The sequence below is a fragment of the Phyllopteryx taeniolatus genome, chromosome 19 (genome assembly GCF_024500385.1).
Source record: "Phyllopteryx taeniolatus isolate TA_2022b chromosome 19, UOR_Ptae_1.2, whole genome shotgun sequence".
Classification (NCBI taxonomy): domain Eukaryota; kingdom Metazoa; phylum Chordata; class Actinopteri; order Syngnathiformes; family Syngnathidae; genus Phyllopteryx; species Phyllopteryx taeniolatus.
This window is the reverse complement of record NC_084520.1, coordinates 10568918-10593613: the sequence shown is the minus strand read 5'-3', so window position 1 is coordinate 10593613 and position 24696 is coordinate 10568918. Positions and strand designations below refer to the sequence as shown.

The 24696-nt window shown below is 43.4% G+C and overlaps 2 protein-coding genes across 10 annotated transcripts; one reads left to right on the top strand and one right to left on the bottom strand.

The window, feature by feature from the left end:
* Positions 1–77: 77 nt before the first annotated feature.
* Positions 78–19577, bottom strand: rnf157 (ring finger protein 157). 6 transcript variants are annotated; one of them, XM_061755431.1, is made up of 19 exons: positions 19127–19577; positions 18679–19012; positions 16282–16400; positions 14419–14507; positions 11647–11796; positions 11438–11555; positions 10518–10703; positions 10384–10431; positions 10211–10282; positions 9984–10143; positions 9792–9904; positions 8532–8761; positions 8336–8426; positions 8150–8258; positions 7420–7637; positions 6263–6313; positions 6140–6188; positions 4513–4623; positions 78–1855 (listed from the first exon to the last, which is right to left on the bottom strand). In XM_061755431.1, exons 2-19 carry the CDS (start codon positions 18764–18766, stop codon positions 1731–1733), a joined length of 2127 nt encoding a protein of 708 aa, XP_061611415.1. In that variant the 5' UTR covers positions 18767–19012; positions 19127–19577; the 3' UTR covers positions 78–1730. The 6 variants fall into 6 exon arrangements, with proteins under 6 accessions (XP_061611415.1, XP_061611416.1, XP_061611414.1 ...); XM_061755432.1 differs by lacking the exon at positions 19127–19577 and having other exon boundaries at positions 10518–10561; positions 10637–10703; positions 18679–19118; XM_061755433.1 differs by lacking the exon at positions 19127–19577 and adding an exon at positions 3345–3379 and having other exon boundaries at positions 1671–1855; positions 18679–19118.
* Positions 19578–20060: 483 nt separating this feature from the next.
* Positions 20061–24624, top strand: srsf2a (serine and arginine rich splicing factor 2a). 4 transcript variants are annotated; one of them, XR_009785593.1, is made up of 4 exons: positions 20113–20688; positions 22523–22829; positions 23622–23718; positions 24176–24624. XR_009785593.1 is itself a non-coding variant. In XM_061755445.1 (3 exons), the coding sequence occupies exons 1-2, from the start codon at positions 20351–20353 to the stop codon at positions 22803–22805; spliced, it is 621 nt and encodes a 206-aa protein (XP_061611429.1). In that variant the 5' UTR covers positions 20109–20350; the 3' UTR covers positions 22806–22829; positions 23122–24624. The 4 variants fall into 4 exon arrangements, 3 of the variants coding, with proteins under 3 accessions (XP_061611430.1, XP_061611429.1, XP_061611428.1); XM_061755445.1 differs by having other exon boundaries at positions 20109–20688; positions 23122–24624; XM_061755444.1 differs by having other exon boundaries at positions 23622–24624.
* The last annotated feature ends 72 nt before the right edge of the window (positions 24625–24696 follow it).

The window sequence follows — 24696 nt, the reverse complement described above, 5'->3', positions numbered from 1 at the left end:
GAACAAAGTTAAGCGGACTCTGTCACAAATAACACGAGCAAAATAATAAATGAATAAAAATAATTCAAACTCGACTGTGAAGTTGCAAAAAAACAAAACTTTATTGTCTGTCTCACGTTCACGCCTACAATTCTACAAAAGTGGGTTGTTCTTACAGATTATTTGATTCTCCACCTACGACACATTCATACTGTGGTCGTGTGACTGTGATCATGTGACAGCCCGGGAAACGGAGGGCCTAGCGACGCGACACTTACGCAGAGATCTTCATCCGGACTTTTCATGCTTCAACTTCAGCCTCATGCACCGCAACGTTACGTCACCTAGGAAACGGCTAATAGTGCATCAATGTCCCTTTATGATCAGCTACAGTACGTGAGTGTGTGTGTGTGTAAAACCTTACAAATGTTTCACATAGTTTCATCCACATTCTAATTTAACGACACAGTGCTTCGCAACAGATAAAAACACAAATCAACATCAAGAGGTTAACTAAAAAATGGATCATCGGGATATGAATGTCTCTTACTAAAAGTCCCTTTACAATAGCAAAAAAAAAAAAAAAAATGTAGCCGACCAGTGCAAACTGATGAGAAACTGAAGCCATTTTTTATTGCTTGGTGGTGGCTTCAAAAATTGCAATGCAACAATACGGACATGCTAACATGGCTGGGTGGTCGGGGAACCGATTCCAGTTCTAAGAATGGATAAGTGTAGACAGGGATGGGCATAATAATCACTGATTTCTGAATCATCGGCCCCTTTCGCACTGCCTCAGTATAGCTGGAAACGTAACAAAGGACAGTGAATTGGAAAACGCAGACTGTCTTAACTTCTTTAAAAGGAGCTTTCTAAGCAGAACATTCAACGAGAACAAATGTTTAAGATACCAGACTCACAAAAGGTTAGGGATATACGGCTTTCGATCAAATTCCAGGATGAACCTCAAACGCACTATAACTTTCACAGGTGAACTTAATTTGACCTTCTCTAAGCTTTAGAATGTCCGTCCAACTGTTCAATGTTTCAGTACGTTTTGCACAACTTGCTGTTAAGAAGCTGAATGGCCAAATTCAAAACAGCTGTTTGCTCCATGAACATTTCCAAGGACATCCACTTCACTCAAAAGCCCAATATCCCTTACTTTTGGGGAGTAGTGTATACCAATAAATCGATTAACTGAGTGCTAATTTTCCAAAGAATCAAGGCAAACCAGTCAAATGCCCATCCTACCTTAAAAGTAGAACCTCCGCCTGGGAGGTAATCATCCTACATTCGTTTAATGTTCAAGTCCAAGTCTACTTTCATTTCACATTCAGCAGAGGTCGTCCAGAGATGAGCAGGCTTTGTTTTTAGCATTTAGCGCGCTAAGGTAGACCGCCCAACTTGGTGATTGCAGATCACAGTAGCCCCTGACTGATTGGCTGGTCATATTGATGAGGAGGAGGAGCAGCAGCAGCAGCAACTTCTAACCATGAACTCACAACATGAAACTGTCACGGGTAAGTTAGACCTACGGGTAATAAATAAAAACAGACTGAAAAATAAAATAGATATAAAAGTGCTCGGATAACACCTCACTAGAGAAGATGGTGGTGGTGGTGGCGGGGTTCCCTGTTCAGCCATTATCCAGCGATGAAGCACAGAGAAGGAAGTTCCACTAGTAGTAGTGTTTGTGTGTGAATGTGTGTGTGTGTGTGTGTGTGTGTGGGTGTGTGTGTGTGAGCGCGCTACACAATAAGAGGCCCACGGCGAGGGTGTTTGGGACTCTGGCCCTCCCGGTTCTCCACCCCCTGCTCCTCCCGGTTGCTGGTGGAGTCCAAAATGGGCCTGTAGCCGCCAAGGTACATCAGACCTGAAAAAGAGATTGTGGTGTTTAACCCCCCACCCAAAAAAAAGATGCACAATTATGCGTTCAAGTGATTATGTCAGTGTGTGTTAGTGGAAAAAAACGGAAATTAACTATTATAGAGCAGCTACACTACATGGACAAAAGTATTGGGACACACCTCGTCAGTGATGAATGGGCGTTTATCTGGGTATGGGCGTGTTTAAGGAGTCCGAAATTAAAGTCCCTTCAAAAGTCATTGTCAAGTTTTGTTTCTTATTAAAAGTTTAAAGATAAGTGCTGAAAATGTGCCAAGACTGAGAACCATATCGTGCTGAATTGTTGAGGTATAGCTTAAAACTCTTTTTCACCTTTTCAACTGGCCAATTTTTTTCTAAAAACTAGCCCAGAGATGAAAGCAGGCTGGGGTGTAAACTTTCTGACACAAAGTCCCTCCTCCACTATATAAACACCAAGCACCCTTATTCCATGCAGTGGCCATTCGGCAGAATTGCCTCTTCCTCATTCCTTTTGACCCGAATCCTATACTATCAGTGTAACGTGCATTTAGCCATCAAACTACCCCTACAACTTCAGAAAATACATCCCCCCTGAAGTGTAATGTGTTTTGTGTTATTTGGGCTACTGTGTGTCTGCCGTCTGCCCCCACGCGCATTTCGTTGAGAGGCAGCGGCGAACCGGACGGGCTCCACCGCCCAGCGGCCCCTTGCCGGTTTAGCACCAATTAGAGTAGCCTCCGGAGGTCCAGCGCAACAGGGTTAGGGTCATAAGCCACACAGTTTACCGGCCGCGACGTCACGTGGCGAGGAGGAGGAAGAGGTAAAACAAAAATCATCCACAGGAACCATGTTGCAAGCACTGTTGTGGCCTCATACGGTGCACACCCTTCGGCGGCCACAGCAGCGCGATGCCCGCTGAATTTCAACGGAGACAAAGGAGGGAAAATTGTCCCTGCGTGAGGCACCACAGAGAGGCCCTCTGTGGCCCGTCAGAGTGTGTGCAATGTGCATCTCTGGGAATTCTCCCCTCCCCGCTTTGGAGCCGTGAGAAGAAGGCACATATTTAATTGACAGCTGAAAGTTCCAGGGAGGCAGGGTATTCAGAGCAGTCAGCGACATGCCCACAGCGTCTGGAAGCTAAAAGAATGTCGCAATTCTTGACCATTTTGAAGACTTATTACACATATTTTTTTAATTAATTCATTCATTGTCCCACTTGTTAAAAAGACTCTTTTCTGTGATGTGTGTGAATTTTTTTGGGTAACTTTGGGGGGACTTTAAGACCTTTTTAGGGGCACTGTCAACAAATTTAAGACCTCACCTTCACCATTGTGTATTAATGGACATTTTCTAATCAGAATTTTTAATAGAGTGATAGTAGAAACACTACAACATTTCCTGTAACGTCCCAATACTTTTGTCAAATGTAGTCCAAGTGCATAATGGAGCCAAAAAATTATTGAGTCAAATCTACAGTCTTAGCCAACACTGCATACCTAGTCCTCAATATGTACCGGGCACGACTCCTCATCTTTCCATCCAAAAGAAGCCCAGAGAAGGGGAGAAAGGGTGGGGGAGGAGGAGAATACAGGATGGGAGGAATTCACAGGAAGAAGGAAGAGATAACAGAAGACGTTTTACGACACACACACACACACACACAGAGAAAAAGACACCACGCACGACATTTGAGCTAAAAACACACCACATGGGGAAGGGAAGCGGGTTTGTGAAGAGGATGGAGGACATCAAGGCAAACAAGTCACACTAAATTAAAATGTTCATACAAAGCAAATGAACACACTTGATGAAGGGTGTACTCACACTAGGCTATTCGAACAGTGTACAAGCCCACTTGACATCTGGAGTCCATTATGTTTTATTAATGATTACCTAAATTTTGCACAGTAAAAATAAATATAAAGACGCTAAATAAGTTACCAAGTCAAAAAAGTCAGGCACATTCCAAGCAATGTACGTGCCATCATGACTATTTCATCCTACCTCTTTAATTATGACCTCCACTTTGCATAATACAAACAAAAGACTTGAAATAAGCCACAGGTCAGAAAATTCTGGCACATATGTGTACAATGATTCCTCCTCTCAAAAGTTATTAAAGCTAGTCGCCACCTTGCACAATAGAAATAAACCAAACCACTGGAAATAATCCACAGTCAAAAAAAGTCCACGTCACGCCGGGCATATGACCATAAAACATGCGTGTTATGATTAATGTGATCGCTCCTCTGGCCAGTAATTCACAACAACTGCCACCTTTGACATCAAAAAACGACTTGGCATGGTTCAAATGCCCAAGTGTAAGTCTGCCCCAAGCTTGGAATAAAGGAGAGGAAAGGAGAACAGGGATCATGTTGGACCGAGACTCTTCTCTGACATGTTGACAGAGAACATGCACGTATGAAGCACACGTGAAGAACATGGACACACACAACAGGGCTTAAGGATGGAGGGTGCGCACAGCTACTTTGTTCTAACAAGCGATGAAGCAGCAAAGGGAAGAAAGGAAAAAGAGGAGATGCTCGGAAGCCCACGTTAGCGTCTGCCGCCATTCATTCTTCCCTGTGTTAGCCTAGCGAGCTAACGTCAGAAGCCTCATGCCTTCTCCCTCCCTCTCTTCACTTCTGGTCGGCGTCCACTCACCGGCGAATCGGCCGTCAGGAGCCTGCTCATTGTCCAAGCCCAAAGAGGGCGTGTCACACAGGGCGACGCCCTGATTGTTATTGGCCAACTCGGGAAACCTGCTCCGCCCACCTGCAAGCGAGGGCACAGGTCAACAAGAGCAGCCAGGCACAGCGGGGAGTGGGACACAGGCAGGAAGGGAGGTGGTCGGCCATGCTAGAATGAAGCATTGCTGAATGCGTGTCCTTCGTTACGTTTGAGTAATGTCATGAGAAGTGAGTTTTTGAGTGTTTTGGGATCGTCTTTTGCTTACAGATTTTCACTGATCGGGCTTGGTACCTAACCCCCACGAATAGTGAGGTGTCACTGTATATCGTGTATATTGTTGTATGTTATAACTTATGTGTATGTGTTTGCTACAGTGTACTGAGGAATAACAAACAAAAAAACACATTTTGGCATGCGTAATGCATGACTGGTGGGTGCACATGTTGGCACTAATGAGGACAAAAAGGCAAGGATGGTTACGTGATTGGCATTCAACACACAAACACACACACAGACACACACACACACACACACACACAGAAGCCATCTGGCAATGCTGGTACAGACAAACACGCACGTACCCGCACACACACACACACACACACACACACACACACACACACACACGCATCCTGTAGTTACACATAGACGTCCACAGCCTGTCAGGTGGCACTTGCTCCCTAAAGAACTGAAAGATTATTCATGGGACTCACTCGTGTCACGCACACAAAAAAACACACATCCACACATACATAATTACATGTCACGGGCTGTCTGATGAAAGGTGACCTTGTTGTTGTTTGCTGTAAGTCCTCTGCTGTGTGTTTGTTGGCTCACCATACACAAAAGTGCATAATGGAGTAAATGAAGTCAAACTGTAATTAATACGTATGACATGAGGGTGTAGTATTTTACATGCAAATGCAAGCTTGGAAGGATATACAACCTCATCATGCTCTAATCCATTGAAATGTGAATTTTCTAGTTCTAGTACTGGCCCACGTATATTACACCAGTGATTCCCAACCACTGTGCAGTGGTACATAAAGTAAGCCGTGAGAGATTTTCAACTGTGTTGAGGGAAATGATCCAATTTTTCTTAATTTATCTGAAAATTATAATTTATTTACAAAAAAAATATTGTATCTTGGTTTATCTATCTATGCCAGCAACGTATAGTGACAGGCACAATAAATAAATGCTCTTCCACGAGATGGCAGAAGGTACATACTAAACCTGTGTGTCCACTTGTTGTCATTCATAAAACTCAATAAGTCCTGGCACGCACAAACTGATAAGTAAATTTGTGAGTAAATTGAGACAAGATCACTAATATTTCCGTATATATACTTTTAGGCACATTGTTATTTGGGGGTGTTATTTCTAATCTTGGTTTAATATAGGTTGGGAAACACTGTAACACACTTAACGTGCATTTTCATCAGGCACTGCTCCATTGTGTTGTCAAGCCAAGATATATGTGTATCATACATATATTCCATGTTATACGGAAGATTTCTAAATTATTATTACAGTGCCATCAGTTTGCACAGAGCATGTGTGGCAACGGTGTAAAGTGAGGGGTGGTCATTGTAATTACCTTTGCCATTCGATGGCGAGGAGCGGTCCTCTTCCGTGACATCGTTTCCCTAAGAAAACAAAGTTAGGAGCTCAAAGAAATGTATTCATTGAGCATTGATGCACATCATCATATGCGAGTCACCTCTGAGTCCTGCTCCTCGACAGCCACAGAGTACTTCAGTTCTGTTGTCTCCTTGGAAAGGGGGAGAACCACAAGTCAATATTTTCATTTGAATTGAAAAACATTGCTCATTGTGTCAATTTCTATTCTATTAAAATGCAATTACAGTGGTGCCTTAAGATGACGAGTGAACCGACGTCAGAGTTTTTCGAGATACAAGCCGTCATTCGGGCGATTTTCCGCATAACTTACAAGTGCAAACTTAAGATTTGAGAGCTGCATGGTAGCAGTGAACTCAACTCACTTCACAATAAGCAGCACATTGGTAAATACTGAACAATTAACGCCACCCCCAGTTGAAGTTCACTCTCAAACTACATATAAAACAAAGAGAATCACAACTTGTATATTTAAAACAACATAGCTTTGCCTCAGGAAAAGTCCTCTTAGGTTAAGGCTAACAACAATGCAAAACGCCACTGACGTGCTAACAGTTAGCATCGATGTTGCGATTTTGGAAGAAACGCATATATGAACACAAACAGTGGGCCAACACATTTAGACAACTATCCATCCATCCATTTTCAACACCGCTTATCCTGGTTAGGGTCGCGGGACGCTGGAGCCTATCCCAGCTGACTTCGGGCGAAAGGCGGACTACACCCTGAACTGGTCGCCAGTCAGTCGCAGGGCACATATAGACACGGACAACCATTCGCACTCACATTCACAACGTCACTGAGTGGGAACTGAACCCACGCTGCCTGCACCAAAGTCAGGCGAGTGTACCACTACACTATCAGTGACTTCATTTCGACAACTAATATAACAATACTCGCAGGCATATATTCTTTCTCATCTACAAAAAATGACTTATATTGCACCATTTTACTGAGTCACTTAAAATACTAGTACAAGAAGTAGTCTATTCTTCTTAGTTTGTGACTGCATAACAGTATTCTCATTCATCCAGGTCATTTCAATCAAATAACTGCAGTATAATACTGGCTTCCGGTGGCCAAGGCAAGCGCACCAGAAGGAGCAGCACAATGAATTGTGTTTTGAGTTACGAGTATGGTCACGGAATGAATTCAACTTGTATGTCAAGGCATCATTGTAACATGAAATTAATTCATTACAAACCCATTAACAACTCATTAGATTACGCAAATATTTACCCCTTCCAGCTGTGAGGGTCCTCGGCTCTCCATGGGGGTGTCCCGGTTCTCCTCGCTCTGCGCATCAACCCCCTCCCGGCCCCCCCCGGGCTCGCCGTCCGCCCCAGCCAGGTAGGACCCTGACATGGAGGACATGGTGTCAGTGCTGATGTGGGAGTGCTGCGAGTGGGACGAGGCCATGGACATCACTGACTGGGCCAGGCTGCTGCTCACTGGGTCTGGCAGACACACGGAAACACACATCACGATGCGACGCCATTTTAAAAGACCGCGCAAGACAACTGATTGATGTTCGGCTATCTTTTCTTCCAAACAGTCTTCCTCCGCTGCCAGTTCAATGCCAAAAAACCTCCTATCAGATCCATTAAATGCTCAGATGGCACCAGCTAATAATTTATTCATGTTAAAACGCTCCATAAATTGCACTGAGACTTTTGCTTTCAACATTTTTTCTACATTTCAGAATTACTGTAAAATTTGCCCTCTACAAAGGTGGTTTATTATTACGCTACTAAAATGTGATTGGTCAATAATACTTATACAGTAAATGGAAACCAGAACATGTTCGATCTTGGAATCTTCTTCACGACAGCTTCTGCGTTTGGTATGCAGTAAGTATTTGCAGAAATAGCAGGTTTTTTTGTGACGACCACTGCATACTATTTAAACAACAGTAGTTCATTGACACTGTTTTTGAAGATGACTTTGAATGGATTACGTTTTGTGTTACCTTCAGGGGAAGTGATAGTGGAGGAGAGCGGAGTTCCGGTGCACGGCGACTGATCGATGGCTCCGGAAGAAGAGAGAGTTAGATTTTCACTGTCTGGCGTGACTCCACACTGTAAAAATAAAGAAAAGCAGTGTTATAACAGGAGCTCCCAACCCAACAAAATATCCCCCCCGAAAAAATACACACCTCCTGCGGTTTGTGGCGACGGGCCTCTAATTCACTGCAAGACTTCTCGTCCTCTTCCTCGGGAAGCACTGAGGAATTCTGGGAAAGCGACCTAAAATATGCATACTTGTGGTTTGGAACAGCTTTGAAGAAGTTTTAAAACAATCAACAGCAAAAAAAAAAATATTAGAATCATAGGATGAGCACATTCACTCACTTGGAACTGCTCTTCTTGAGTTTGAGCCCCTGACTTGAGTTGGAATGCTCCAGCGGGGAGAGGGAGCGGGCCGCCGCCGGGTGGGCTTCACTGCCATACGGGGGCAGTGCCCCCGACACGTGACTGGGGCCGGAGTTGAGAGGGGGCGCCACGGAGGACGTGGCTAGGGGGCCGTTGAGAGCCTCCAGCAGGGACACAGCCTCGTAACCCGGGGGGATGTGCTCAGAGGCCTGCAAAAAAAGCGCATCGGATGTACTTTAACAAGACGTATGTTGAAACCATTACCCAAGCACGCCATCCCCTCAATGCAAAACATGCTGCAGCTGGCACAGACACCAGCGCTAACATTAGCATTGACCGTTCTAGTACGAACAAGGCTAGTTCGTCTCGATAACCGGCTGAAGTTTTTGCTTTGTTGTTAACATTTTGTTAGTATAAGCATTCCTGGTCAAGAGACACCATTCTATTGAGAATTGCATCTACTCGTAAATTAACTAAAACCTTTCGCTGAAAAACTCACCTATTAGCGCCGATCTGCATATTTTTGTGCACTTTCTGAGACACCCTAAGATGCCGCCCAAACGCCCTGCTGCTTCTAAGGCACCATGTTAGCATAGGAGTAGCTAGCATTGGCTAACAGCAGATGGCCGGCCGGCTTGAGGCCAAACAGCAGCGCAATGGGGTTGACGCCAGAGAAAGTACGGTGGTAAACTTCTCTAGAAGGTACAGAGAAAGGTCCAGCTTGAAATTGCCAGTGGTGGAAGTTAACAGCTGGTAACGTAAGGCACAGTAGTGCCCTACTCAAGACAGAGCTTTATACTGTAGAGCGATATACTGTATGTGCGTAAATACATTTTATGCATCACTGAGTCAAAAACATACTAAAATAGCTAATAGGAAAGTCCTAATGGGTATTTTTACATGTTACAAAACAGTGACAAACACTCCAGCATCCTTGTACTTCCAGAATCCAGTATTTCTTTTAAACTCAAATCATCTGTAAACCATTTAATTTTAGGGGATTTTTGTAAGATGAATATTAAATAATATTAAAGTGTTTGGGATCAAATTTGGAGAGTATTGGGTTTAAAATATGAAAACAGGCAATTATAAACGTTTTGGGGGGGTAAGGATGTTGACTATTTGGACATTTGTTTGCTATTAGCGAGTGTTCGCAGTCTTTTAGTAAACAAAACATAGCATGCTGTGTCTTTGTTTTCCCAATCACAAAGTTAGCTCATATTAGCGCCACAATAATACCGAGTGTTCCTCAGAGTCCGACGTCTGTGAAGTGATGACGGGGTTAAAGCTGGTCGGTGTCAAAGGGCTGAGTTTCTTCCTCATAGCTCGGATCTGCAGCAGAGCCCTGAAGGCTAAAATAAAGAAGAAAAAACACAGTTTGGGAATGTTTAGCAAAAGAGCACCTCCTCGCATTTGTGTGTGTGGACTCACGCAGTCTGCAGATGGGGCAGCAGTTGGCCTGATAACGCAGCGTGTCGGCGCATGCGTTGCAGAGACACAGGTGTCTGCATGGCAGGATGAGTGTGTCGCGCACGTCCGACAGACACACGACGCACTCGGCGCTGTTGTCGCTGATTTCGTCATCGGCCACCTGTAGATAAAAGATGCACAATCGCATCAACACAGGCGTAATAGGAGCAGACAGGAAGAGCCTTTACCTTTGATTCCTGGCTGTTATACTTGTTCTCTATCCCATAGATCTCCTGCAGTAGATAACTCACTCCATCCACCTGGGAATTGAAAGAAGAAATTAAGTCACATCTCCAGGGGACATCAAAGCTTTGTTTCAAAAAGATTAGGAAAATATTTGACAAAAGGTACGTGTGCTCACCACTTGTTTCTGCTTCAGAGGCTTCACACAGTAGCTGCCATCCATGTGCTGCCAAGGAAAACAACAGTATGACAAACTCTACTTTCTATGCGCATATTCAGCATCATTAAAGATTTTGTTCCAATCAAGTTTACCTTTTCAAACGTGGCTAACAGTATGTGAGAGTGCCCCATATGTTCTGCATACAGAAAACATAAAAACAACGTAATTTGAAGCACCACCTGCAACACCACCGCATCGTAGCAGAACTCACCATCACCCTCGTCGACCACGGCCTGCACCGCCATGGGGAAGATCTCCTTGTCCATGTCAAACAGCAGCTGGGGAGAACAAACAGGAGGCGTTATAACGTAATACTTTGTCCTTACAGCAGAGGTGGGACCAAGTCACATATGTACAAGTCCCAAATTTCTGTGGCAAAAGTCAAGCAAGTTGAGTCGAGTCCCTGCTTAATTTCAAGCAAGTCGAGTCATTACTTGGGTTAAGCAAGTCATAAGTCAAGTTATACACTCTTGCTCAGACATAACATATATTCGCACATGAGTGACTCAGCACTCAGTATCTCCTTTTGCGTTAGTTAGCTGTACTAACACATTCTGAATCACTGAGTTTTTAATGGTCCCTAACCAGTCTCCTTATTGTATATTACATTGTCTTCTCAATTAAACACATAAACCGACATGAAGCTTAATGTTTGACCAGCTATGAGCACAACTGTGACGTTAACATAGCTTACCTTATAGTGACAGAGGAAGTTAAATGTCTGATTTTTGACACTTGCTTCATGAAGTGGCCTCTGCGCTTCAGTTCAGATCATAGCCTGATATGGGTTGCCAGGTTTGCGTGCACTACACAAAAACCTTTTTATCAAAAATTTTAAAACTGGCACACAGGCAACCAACTTACAGGTGATGAAGATCAACTCTTAATCAAGTCTAGTCACACGAGTACCATGTCAAAGTCAAGTCTTTTGTAAGTTTTAGCCAAGCAAGTCCCAAGTCCTAAAATTGGCAACTTATGTCAGAGTCTGTAAGCAACTAGTAAGAGGACTAACCTCTTCGTCTGCCCACTCGCTGAGGTTGACGGTGTGCGATGGCAGACAGAACTGCTGGCTAACCCCTCTCTTGAAGTGCACCGTCTCCGACTGCAAAGAGCTGTCCTGGGGCAGGTAGCTAAAGGCAACCAATGCGTTAAGGTCAACCAGTGCACTCCCACAAATGAAGAGGTGCAGGCTACGCCACTGCACTCTCTCTGAGAACTTACACTGGCACACCGTTGTGAAACTCCTCTATAGCCTGGTAGTAGATAGTGATGGCCACCTGCGTGTCGGCGTCAAAAGTGAACTCCACGTTGTAGCAGGCCCGCTGCTTTCCCGCCTCGTCATCGCCCGGCAACTTTAGGTCCTCGCTGCACCTGCAAGGTAAACCAAGAACTTATTTTTTTAACCTTGAAATAGTCTTTTTTTAAAAGGTGCACTGGATGTTAATAAGGGGACTGTTGATGACAGTGGTGTCATTTATCATTGTGTCAGTCAGTTTCCTCACTTCCAATAATCTAAACAATAAACTATGAACAATTCCAGTCTGGTTTCCGCCCTTTCCATAGTACAGAAACAGCACTTATCAAAATTACCAACGACTTCCTCCTGCCAGCTGACTCTGGCCTATTCACCATCGTCCTCCTCTTTGATCTGACTGCAGCTTTTGATACCATCTCTCACACCATCCTCCTGAACAGACTCCATCACATTGGCATTACACACACCTCCAATGGTTCAGTTCTTACCTGTCCAGCCGCACCCAGTTTGTTCAAATGAAATCAGTCCAATCCCATTAGTCTTTCATTTCTTCCGGTGTGCCCCGAGGCTCTGTCTTGGGTCCCCTCCTTTTTATTACCTCCATCCTAATTCTTGGCAACATTTTTCGTAAATTCAATTTACACTTTCACTGTAATGCAGATGACACCCAGCTCTACCTCTCCACCAAACCGACCGCCACTCTTCCTTCTTCCTCCCTTACTGACTGCTTCTCTGTCTGTGAGTCTGGGTGTCATCTTCGACAGCACACTCTCGTTTCAAGCACACATAAATAACATCACCCGGTCCACATACTTTCACTTACTAAACATCAATCGCTGCCATCCATCCCTCACCCCCTACACTGCTGCTGTTCTTGATCATAGACTCGTCAACTTTCCACCTGGATTATTGCAACTCCCTTCTATATGGTCTCCCCCACTGCAATAACAACAGCTTCTCTATAACTCTGCCGCCCATATTATCACAAGGGCAACCTCCACTCACCACATCAGTCCAGCTCAGCAACAACTCCACTGACTCCCTGTCCAATACCGCATCCAATATAAAATAGTGATCTGAACCTTCAAGGTCATGAATAACCTCACCCTGTCATCTCTTTTGGATCTCTACATTTCCATATCCTCCCGCTCTCTCAGATCTTCGTCCTCCATCAATTTCACCGTCCCTTCTGCTCACCTGTCCACCGTGGGGGACAGAGCCCTCAGCCGCTCTGTCATCTGTCTTTGGAACTCCCACCTGACCTCCGAAACACAGACCAAGTAACCCTCTTCAAATCCTACTTCAAGAAACACCTATTCCAAACTGCCTATTCACTTGAGCATTTCCCATATTATTTCCCATTTTAATTGATGTTTTATGTACTGTTATTTTTATGGCACTGATTTGATTTAACTATGTTTGTAAGGTAAACTTGAGTACCCAATAAGATGCTTATAAGTAATTAGTTATTTTTGTATTATTATTATTATTTATTTTGTATTAATTATTATTATTATTGTCACTATTGTTATTATTCATAGTAGTAGTAATAGTAGTATCAGTCATCATTGCTTTGACTTGTGAGCGAAATTTTGAGATCTGAGCGCTGTATGGTGGCAGTGACTTCAACTCACTTCACAACAAGCAGCAGTTTGGCAGATAGTAAACAATTTGTCATAAATTATGTTTCTTGCCACTGAATTTAAAGTTTACTTTCAAACTAAACATTAAAGAAAAATAATTACACCTTGTGAATGTAAAACAACCACATTAACTTTGCCTTAAAGTCCGCAACTGAACGCATAATGGGAAACACCACAGACAGACAAACGAAAAGTATCTCTCTTGCAGTGTTAGAACCATTTAAGTAACGGCTATTTGAACACAAACGGTGGAAGACATGTAGACAGATAATATAACAATACTCACAGGAATTAATTCTTTATCCTCTGTGAAGAGGATACCGCTTATCCTCACTAGGGTCGCGGGCGTGCTGGAGCCTATACCAGCTGACTCTGGGCGAGAGGTGGGGTACACCCCGAACTGGTCGCCAGCAAATTGCAGGGTACACATACACAAACAACCATTCGCACTTACATTCACACCTACGGACAATTTAGAGTCTTCAATCAACCTACCATGCATGTTTTTGGGATGTGGGGGGAAACCGGAGTACCTGGAGAAAACCTACACAGGCACGGGGAGAACATGCAAACTCCACACAGGGAGTTTTTCTTATTGAAAAACATGATATAAACGCTTTTTGGGATGCTGGAACGGATTACTGGCAGTACAATTCATTTCAGTGGGGAGTGTTTTGAGTTACGAGCATGATCATGGAGCAAATTAAACTCGTATCCCAAGGCACCACTGTACAATTGTTGTTGGTTACTTGAAACAGGGCGTATGAGAGCCTAACCTAGGCTAATGAGCAATATGCTGCTTCGCCAAAACATTATTATTACCATTAATGAAGATCCAGATAACAGTGAAGATTGAGGAAATTATACTCACTTTTAGCCATTTTTGTGCACCCTAAAATTAAAATGACACTGTATGTCTATTGGTATTCTCCCAAAACCAGAAGTCGGCGTCTCACAAATACACTGACAAACAAATAGACATTTCTGTCACTTTTGCTAACAGTTGAGCTTTTGCAACTGAACTCTAAAGCCTCGATTTAGCGGTCGCTGCTCATTAGTCAGCACTTGTGCAAGAGGAGTTGTATTACAGCGTACCGTACAAGGCGCAGTGTGTCCTTGCGGATGTTAATAAGGCTCCGTAGCGTCTTCACCGGTTCCTGAGGTGGAGGGGCTGCGTATGGGAACTAAAAGCAAGAGAAAAAAAAAAAAAAAACAATCATTTAAGTAAAGTTAAATACACACTACGAGATGAAGAGGAGTGGCCGCAACATTCCTTTCGTACCCACCATGGCTGCTCCTGGTTTAACCTAAACATTAAAGGATTTTCATTGGACAGCATGAATAAAAGAAATTTGCTGTGCTTCCCAGGGCGATAGTTACAAGCCGTGGATTAATCTTTGATGCAACTTTAACCAAGCCCCCGCCTTTAGGATCAAACATCCCTTGGTTACATCTACAAACTTGACCCTGGTTGTGTTTCTTTTCGATTTTCTTCAAAGCCACAAACTGCTGACGGCGCATAAAAGAACCAATCTTTGGTGCGAGAAACATGCAGGATGTGGTGGGATAACTCCACACATTACACAAGCCTCGCTCATGTGTTTACGCGGCCGTGAATGGCAGTAGCGTTATGCATCTGGGGCTCGGTGGGAGTCGTGCCTGTAAAACACACACGCCCTGTGCTGAAAAGTGTCTTTCATTAGACAACAGTCCAGGTCTTATTGGAAATTTCACAGCAGTCATTCACGCTTGTGTATATTAAACACCAGATGAAAACACTCAGTTCCTTATGGGAGATTATTCCATGTGGGAGGGGGGAGAGAAGTCTCTAAATATAGCCTGTCCGTGATCATATTTGTAGAAGAGCCAGAGCGCAACAACTCAAGCTGGGTTTATGATTTTACTGCACCATCTGCTCACAAGCCAACGGTGTTATATAATGCTGCTTTGAGCGTCTCATTCAAAGAGAGATGAAGCGAGGGGGGGAAAAAAATAATAATAACCTGAATTCTGAGCCCGTGGGAGGATTTTAAATGCCCACATTATCTGGGAGGAAAAGCCTACTGCTAATTTTAGTCTGAGTCTAGACATAAATGGCAGAAAGACCACAAGCTTCACTTCAAAATTCTCTGCTTGTGAACTCAACATTCCGGTTACATGATCGAAACGCCACGGGAGCGAACGGGAGAACGCCTCATCGCTTGGTACCGTCTCCCCTTTCATTTATAATTACTCTGACAGGATGACACATTCCTGTAAATTGCACTCAGGCAGAGTGTGGAAAGCTGCTAAACGCTGCAGCAGGATGCCATCAACTGAGGTGTTGTGTATAGTGCATCAACACGGAATAAATGCCGATTACAGAGCAGGTTGTCAATTAAAAGTGTGAAAAACATGAAAGAAAGTGATTTTAAAAATATATATTTTTGTAAAAAATATTAATTTGGTATTTAATTGTAATTTTTCTTTAGGTTTTAATTTTTTACATTTTTATTTTAGCTTACAACTAATTTGTGGTTTAATTAAATGTAATTTTTCCTTTTTAATTGTAATTTTTTTCATTTAAATTTTTTTTAATGAAGTACTTATTTTTATTTACATTTATTTGTTATTTATTGTAATTTTTACAGTTACCTTTTCAAATTAAAATAAAAAACGCAATTACAATATTTTAAATCATGGATTGAATAAACCGAATTAGTTTCCTTCAGAAAATTTGAACATTTAAAAAAATATTTGACTTTAATCTTCAACTTGCCTTTACATTTCTTGCTGTTTGAAACAAAAAAAATATATATATGTACATATATATTTTTTTTTAATGGGTGAAATGCAACACCTCCTCGGATAGCTAGCTAAACCCAGCAAAGAAGCACAAATTTGTATTATTACTAATTCAGCAATAAGTTGACCTTCAATTGGTACTTTACATGTGGTGACCACATTGAGAATACTTACCGCTACTGGTCTGGTCCCGAGGAAGTTGAGGTCAGTGTTTTCTCCAAACAGGTAACCTTCAGGGTGGGTGGAGTCAAACTTCTCCCCGCCCATGATAAAGTGGCTGGCAAAGTAACTTCCTGTGGACCGAGAGGATAGATAGCAAAATTAATTCAAATGGCAACACAGACCAAAAAATTAAATGGCTTCTTCTATCACCCCACTAGGAAATTGATAGGCTAGCTAGCTTTGCGTAATCGTACTCGCGAACCAACAAAGAAAGGTATCAAGCACTAACATCGAGGACGAATACTTAACTATATATTAATTTCATATACACCTGTGGCTAAAAAGCAGAATATTAAGAAGAGTTTTCCTGCCTCCGAGATGAAATGCTTATATTGAAAGTTGGTGATCGTGCTGTCAATGATTGGGGCTATCATTGCCAGTGGCCTCTCAAATATCTTCAGATGCATCCTGGTGCCATTGGTCCCATTTTTCTGTTGCAAGAGATTGGTTGGAGACAAGTGTGCGAGGGTCACTCGCCACCCATCATTTGTTTTCAATTGTTCAGTTCCGTCTGGTTCAGCCACATCGCTCGGTGTGCGCCTGTCTTAAAACACACGGCCTGCTTTTTAAACACAGGGAGGAATGACAAGACTGTAATAGTAGGCCTCCGGATACCTATTTGACAGGATGTGGGAGGTGTGGTTCGAGTCTGGCACCTTCCTGACTTGTTTCGCAAGCCTGCGGACTAAAAGAAGACTGAATGACAGCTCTTGAAGCAGGTTGGCGGCTTTGTTACCAGATACCACTCACGGGATCTGGGTCTGACAGATCAGTTTCATATGCAACCTTCCTTCCTCTTCCCCTAACCCTGACAGGATGATACCAAACAAAAAGAACATGCAAATTTGATTTTAACAGGGACATATGAGAATGAATATGGATCTCTCAAGGGATAAATTAAACAACCAGAAAAATGTTTCATCTGTCTATTTCTGAACATGTGTCTGTGAGCGAGCCGCTCTGCACTTCTTCATGGCCTAATTTACATAATAACCGCCCCCACTCCGGGTTTCTCTGCCCACCATATGATCAGCTAGGCTGGGCAAAGATCCAGAACCACTTTTAAGCAGTGGCCTGCCCATGCACCACATACACACAGTGTAGTGTATGAACTGTTATCTCCATGGGTGAAAATTCTTTCATCGTCTTTATGGGTACTGTTTTTTGTTTTTTTAAACACACCCGCAAATAGAAAACATTTGCTTGCTGTTCAATCCCCCAGCTCCACCCGCAGTTGTCATGATAACAAAATCTGTACTCGCCATTGGCCAAGAATCCTATGGAGCGGGGTGTCCAGTCAACAAGAAATCTGGGTAGTGTGCTCTAAATCTTCATCCTTCGTGAGTTTTGAGACCTAAGAAGTGGGAACTTTTGTAAATAGTTAAGTTTTTTTTTTTTTAAACGTCTCCCCTTTCATAACAACAAAACCGTTGGCCTCACAATAACCAAAAGTCTATTTCTTCTCCTCTTGCAGCCAGACAAAGTAGATTTGCTCATACTGCAACAGTTGACAGCGGCAAGACCACCTCACAGCGCGATGGATGATGATGCGATTTATTAGTGTGACATCAAAGTGCAATCGTGTTCCCAAATTCAGTTTGAGGTGTCTTTTATGTCAATATGAGAGAAATGTTTCTTTCAACATCTATCTGTGATCTTTCAAATCGGATTGCAGCTACCCCTGCGGGCCACGCTGCAATCAAACAGGATGCATCCAAACACACTCGGCTCAGTCTGAGGTCCAGAGAGCTGGGCTTTAAATGTATACTATTTATACTCACAGGATGCCATTCAAGCTAGGACCGCCACTGATTGCGCTTGTAGATGGAGAGAGAGAAAGCTGTTTTTAACATCTTAACTTGAACTGGATATCTTTGGCTGATGAAAGTGATATCTCTCACTTTGGTTACATTTACGGATACAGGAGAGTTCTAAATATTAGGAGCAGATCCCGGAATGATGCGGTGCATTGAGCAATCTTCAATTAATGTTCCATTAAATGTATCAAAATCAACTTATTATCATTATAAAGGCAGAATTTAATTTTAAATCGGCAGGTCTCACAGGGCACTGTACAGTATAACAAATCACCAATCCAATGACAAACTGCACTGTAAAATTGCATTCCGGTCACTGCGAAATACGACTAGCTATGTAATGTTCCACTGAAGGCCTTTATGCCATCGTGAAGCCAGCTTGTCAGCAGCCTCTGGGATCATGTGGTCACTACTTTTTCATCGTTTGAACTCAAAACACGATCACCTGCAATAGGCTGACGCTCTGCACCGTGAAACCATAACACACGCATACACACACACACATTGGGTTGACCTGTTGTTGGTACCTTACCAGATTTCGGTGGGTAACGGTACACCGAACTGGACGGAATATCCACTTCTTCCACGCCTATGTTTTGTCTGCTCGCGAAAACCCCCATCTCCAGTCAAATGACAATAATAAAGACCAAATGGACATTCAGCTTCGCTTTTTTAAACCCCTTCGATGATGATTACTTCGACTCATTTATTCCACTTGGCGCTTGCCCCCTTGTGTCCATTTTTCGTGAAAAGGGATCGAGCACCCCCTTCCACACCGTGGATGTGACCGTCTCGGGGATTAGTGGCTGGTCCGCTGGTTGTTTGTCCTCGGCGGTCAGCGAGGAAAGCAGCAGTAGTGGGATTCCCTTTAAAAACAAACGAGTTTAATCGGGACTTATAAAGCAGCGATGTATCGATGTACAACCAGGTGGCGGCAGGACGCTGGTTTTAAATCAACCCCCCCCCCCCCCCACACACACCTCGGTGCTGTCAAAGAGGTCTGCGGATCCCGTTGACGTCACAAATCCGGACCTTGGTTTTGGCGCAGTCCTCTTTCTCTCTCGCGCTCTACTCAATGCCCCCTCTCTTTCTCTCTCTCTCCAGTTAGCAGCTACCATAGCCGCCTCGTATATTAGCCTAACCCTCCCGGCGAAGACTGCAATGCAGGGACGGTAACAAGCACGTAGCAGCAACACACGATACAGGGGAAAGCTAAAGGAGGCTAATTTCATGAGCTAGCCATGGAAAACGAGGCCTTTTACGCTAGGCCTGTGAATGCGTAATTTGAGCAAATAATAATAATGACCAAGAAACATAGCTACCATGCTTTAGCATGGTTAGCTAACTTAAGAGACCATTCAGTTTACTCGTGAGGTAGCTCGTGATACATTGACGCAGACTGAACAGAACAAAGGCGAAGTGATGGGCCACTGTTCCTCAACTGCTTTTCAGGCGCTGCTGCTAAAGGCCGGGCTATTTGTTGCTAAAAGTTGCTACATGACGTTGTGGTTGCGTGATGGTGTCATTGCGTAGTTACGTAGAACATAACCTCAATTACACGGTGGCATTTCTTATTTAATCTTTATTTATCCAAACACAAGGCCTAAAATTATAATAATAGTGCAATCATAAATAACCAGACAAAATCTTATCCAATAAAAATACACCACAGCACCCGTCACATTGATACGAGCTGTTTAATATAGTTTTTAGTATATTTCTATTTCTAAGTGCATTGCATAACAATTGCAAGCAGAGCTGATTGGTTTTACCAGACTTTTTTTTAAGTAGCTTAATTTGTTGCTAGGTGAGTTTGGGGGGAAATAGTTGCTGTGGTAGTCCGAGAAGTTGCTAAATCATGCAACAAACGCGCTAAATTGGCAACATAACCCACATAGGATGTAACCTCCCCGTCAACAGGGGGCAGTGAAGCACAGTTGGGAGGGGGCAAAGCGCGCGAGGCCATCAGCCAATCAGAGAAGGCCACCACGAGTGGAGAATAAAGAGGGAGAGGAAGCTTTGTTGCCGCCATTTCGTGTACAAGAAGCGGACCGTTCGAGTGGTGCATACGCGTAAGTGCTTCAACATTGAGCTCATTTTGGAGTCTTGCGTAGATTTCAGAACTAGCGGCGTTTTGTTATATTACAGTCAGGAATAGCTTGGAGTGTTTTAGTTAGTGGCCACCGCTCGGTTCCGCGGAGAAAATGAGCAGCTACGGTAGGCCGCCGCCAGACGTGGAGGGGATGACCTCCCTCAAAGTGGATAACCTGACTTACCGGACTTCGCCGGAGACGCTGCGCCGTGTGTTCGAGAAGTACGGCCGGGTAGGCGACGTGTACATCCCGCGGGACAGGTACACCAAGGAGAGCCGCGGCTTCGCCTTCGTGCGCTTCCTGGACAAGCGCGACGCCGAGGACGCCATGGACGCAATGGACGGGGCGCTGCTCGACGGACGGGAGCTCCGCGTGCAGATGGCCCGCTACGGCCGGCCGCCGGACTCCATGTACAGCCGGAGAGGGGCTGCGCCGCGACGGTACGAAGGGTACGTTAGGTTAGGGGGGCGAAAATTGAGATGATGTGAAACAAAGTTAGCACGTGCTCAGATCTTTGTCTGCTCGGCCCCCGTTTCCGTTACCGCTTTGATGTATTCTGTTGCATCAAAGAGCGTGCGAAACGTTTGTTATTTTTAGCCACAGGCGAATTAGATTGTTATACTGTTGTCGTTTATTAAAGGAGATGAATTTAACTTTATTTTATTTTTTACAATTTTACATATCCTAATCTAGCACGTTTTAGAGAGGAGTCAGTGCTTTAGTTTACATGATGAAAATGTAATCACAAGCAGAAGACTGTTAATAGACTATTTTCTTGTATTAACTTGGTTGTGGAACGCACAAGAAAATAAATATCTATGTACATGTAGTTATAGAAGTAAAAGTCTAATGAAGTTCTACTGGAATAAACAAATGTTAATATAAATACACGAATGTATTCAGAAGAGGCCCAACGCTCAAATAAATGCACTGTCCACATTTGGGGGTGACTGGGCTTCATCGCCTTTAGTTTTTTTAAACTTGTAAGGGAAGGGAAGCAAAATGCAGTCAAGCACACCACTCTCTTTGTGAAATGCTTTCGCTAAACAAAAAATGTCTTAAAACGAGCCATCAAGTAAGTGTCACATTTCATAAACCTTTTGTGTTTTTTTACATGGAGCCTTCTATTCCAGGTACAATCGTATTAGAAGCCCAAAGCGAATGAACATGCTTCCTATGAACCACTCAATCGGAATAAACAGACCAAATGCAATTTCAGTCAGCTTTGCAGTGGTGGAATATTTGTTTTCCGAAGCCTATCAAAAGTAAATTTTCGTCATGTAAACCTTGAATCGAAATGGTGCCGGGCTTCGCTGTCTTCGTTTGCACTCGTTTTTATAAAAAGTGTAAAAACAATCCCAACCACTGTACTAAACAACGGAACTCTTCGGTAAACGGGACAGGTGTTAATGGGTAATTGATGATTTATGACTAAGTGGGTTATATAACATGATCTTTCACAACAATAATGGCAAACTGGAAAGAAGTATGACTGTAGTGTTAATGGTTAGTCAAACGGTAACAAAAAGCCAGGTGTCTCGTAGTGGTTATTTTATTAAATTGGCTGAGAAACTTTAATTCAACTAAGAAATTTTAATTAGACTCACTGTTTGGTAACGGAGTGGAAGGGCAGAATCATTTTCTCATCGGCACATTTTCAGAAATGGACTTTACACCAGTTTAATTTCACACTTGACGATGGTAAGAGCTGCAGACAACCATTTGTATATTTAGGGCTGTAACGATTGATCAAACAATTTGATTACAAATAAGTTGAATCAAAATCTCTTTAGCACACTGTTACTGCAACCACATGCACTACTCTGTTGGAGAAAAAAAAATGGGGCAATTTCATCAACCACGAGGAGTCTGTAAAACCGAAGGTGCAAAGATTGAAATCTTTTCAAACAAGATAAATTTCAACACACAGCCCGTCTGATTGCTAACACAAGGTAACGTATAGTTTGTTAAATATAGCTTAGATCACTAATTACAATGTATTGTAATGCATAGGCAGTGCATTTTCAATCACTTTGAACAAACGGTAAGGTAACAAAACGCGTAATAAGCGCATTCATACACAAGCTGTCGATGTCCACCCCTCAAGAGTACAGTCAGCCAACTCTACAGTCAACTGTCATTTGCTGTCCCCTTTAATTATGTTAGCTGTTTTTTGAGTTTGACCTCCACAGAGCACGGTAAAGTGACAAGATGGAATTTCATTGAATACTTTTTTTTACTATTTTTAAGGCCTTTGTAAAATTTCAATGTTTCTCTCTGCAGACGTTCAGCGAGCCCTCGCCGCCGCAGACGTAGTCGTTCCAGGAGCAGGAGCCGCTCCCAATCCAGGTGTCGCCGTCGCTACAGCCGGTCCAGGTCCCGCTCCTATTCCCGATCCAGGTCTCGGTCCAAGTCTAAATCCAAGTCCAGGACCCCGAGGCGGAGCAAGTCCAAGTCCCCCTCCAGGTCGAGGAGCCGGACCCCCGCCTCCAACCGCGGGTCCAGATCCAGGTCCAAGTCCAAGAGCCGGCCCAAGTCTCCAGAGGGCAACGGAACAGAGCCTTAGCTCAAAGTTGGATGCGACATGACGGTATTTAGTGGGATGGGTGGAATGTCATAAATACATACATGAACAGATGCTTAGTATTCTGATGTCTTGAGGTTGCTCTTTTTAAAATTTCTCATTAGCAACCAAGTCAGCAGAACCATGACTATTTTAGAAATACAATAGCCAAGATTAATTTGTCTCTAAAGCATGTGTGTTCTTTAAGTCAAACAATTTAAAACACATGCAAAAGAGCGTTTGAATTGGGCTAATGTGAGTATATATGGGTGTGCTTCACTCCAAACGTTCACCTAAATGTGGAATTCTTTCCTCCAAGCTGCTGAGTCCTGTTTGCAAAGAGAGGAGGAGGAGATGGGGGTGTGGCAGTATGAGAGCAGTTAGTGTGTGACCTGCCCATGTCACCTGCCTGTTGCTGGGGGGGCGATGGCAGTTGCTCGGGAGCAGGTCACCCAGGCAACGCTTGGTTGTTCAGGAGCAGGTCGTCATGGTGGTGGTGCGGGGCTGTCAGTTGGTGTTTGAGGTGGTGTGGTGAGGTGAGGTACGTTCACAGGGATCGCGGGCGGACGTGCCCGGGGTGGGGCCCCCACCTGCTTCCTGTGCTTTGCCCTCCCGCCTCTCAACCCAAAGGTTTGTTTTTAAATGATGCCAGAGTGCAAGAGTCCTGTGTAGAGCTAGTCTTTTGGGAATGTGGTACTACGGAAGGTGCGTAAACGCATACATGAGGTGTACTCGCACGTTGTAAATATTCGGGTTAAGAGTTAAGATGGCATCTTTTCAGATGCTTTCTTGTTAACTCTGATCTGTCTTTTCTTGCAGATTTCTCAGATGATTGCGTCTTTTTGCTGAGGACATCAGGATGAGTCTCACCATGTTCAAGGGGACTCCACTATTGCCACTGAAAGCAGACTGAAAGGTTATTTGGAACTTGGTCTAAATGTTTCCTAAATAGTTCATCTTACTTGTGCTAAAAAAAAAATCATGTTAGTCATTTAAAAAGTTGGGCCTGTTGAAATAGATTTGTATGTTTTTGTTCCCCCCTTTTAAATTGCTTTATTTTTGAATTTGTACTCTTCAATAAATGTTTGAGTTAATTTCATTTAATGGAAGTTAATTAACTTCCATCTTTTAATGGAAGACTTTGTCTTTTTCTTGGCAGGAGGTTGTCAATTACAAATAATTGGTTTGTTACCCCTCTCAATTGGGCAAACATGCTGTACATTAATCCGTTTTGTCAGTGTGGCTTCATTTGTCTTGATGACAAAAGTTTTTATTTTTTTATTTTTTTTTTGATTTTTCTGTCAACTCTTTGTCTGGTTAAAGTTGCTTCCTATGACTCTAACCCTCTTTCTTGTGTATCTTTTGTGCACTAGGCGCAGTTGTGTAGCAGTTGAGTAATGCTGGTTAGCTGTTAAGATGCAGTGCAGTGCGGTGGTGACATGGTGTGGCGTGTTGCGGTGCTGAGTGCCCGGTCACTGTTCCGGGGCGCTCGACCCTCCGCTGCTGTTTGCCGGTTTGTAAGCTCACAGGTGTGGCAGATCATCCATCCCCTTTCTCCTTGTCCCCATGCCCTCTTTGAAACCCCTCCTGTGTGCTGTACAGCTCTTTATCCCTCCTTTCTTTCCTCTACCCTTGTCTGGTTCATCACTCGCTTTTTGGAAGTGGGTCCAGTGTGGCTCACAGTTTAAGGGTTGACATTAATTTAAGAAAAAAATAAGGGCAGTTTCGGCTGCCTCATCACACCTTTTTGTGCAACGCATTCCCAGTTAACCTTTTCCATTTTCTTTAGGTGAATGCTAATAAACGTATTTGTTGAAAATGAGCTGCTTGTGTGCTTATTTTGTAGGCTAGGTTAAAAAAAAAAAAAAAATGCTTCACTTTTGTTGCATGGTTC

Coding starts and splice junctions, on each gene's coding strand:
- rnf157 (XM_061755431.1), bottom strand. CDS start 18,766: ATGGGGGTTTTCGCGAGCAGACAAAACATAGGCGTGGAAGAAGTGGAT. Junction 9,905..9,983: donor CTGCCCCATCTGCAGACTGC/GTGAGTCCACAC, acceptor TCTTTATTTTAG/CCTTCAGGGCTCTGCTGCAG. Junction 7,638..8,149: donor CACTATCACTTCCCCTGAAG/GTAACACAAAAC, acceptor TGTGTCTGCCAG/ACCCAGTGAGCAGCAGCCTG.
- srsf2a (XM_061755445.1), top strand. CDS start 20,351: ATGAGCAGCTACGGTAGGCCGCCGCCAGACGTGGAGGGGATGACCTCC. Junction 20,689..22,522: donor GCGCCGCGACGGTACGAAGG/GTACGTTAGGTT, acceptor TTCTCTCTGCAG/ACGTTCAGCGAGCCCTCGCC.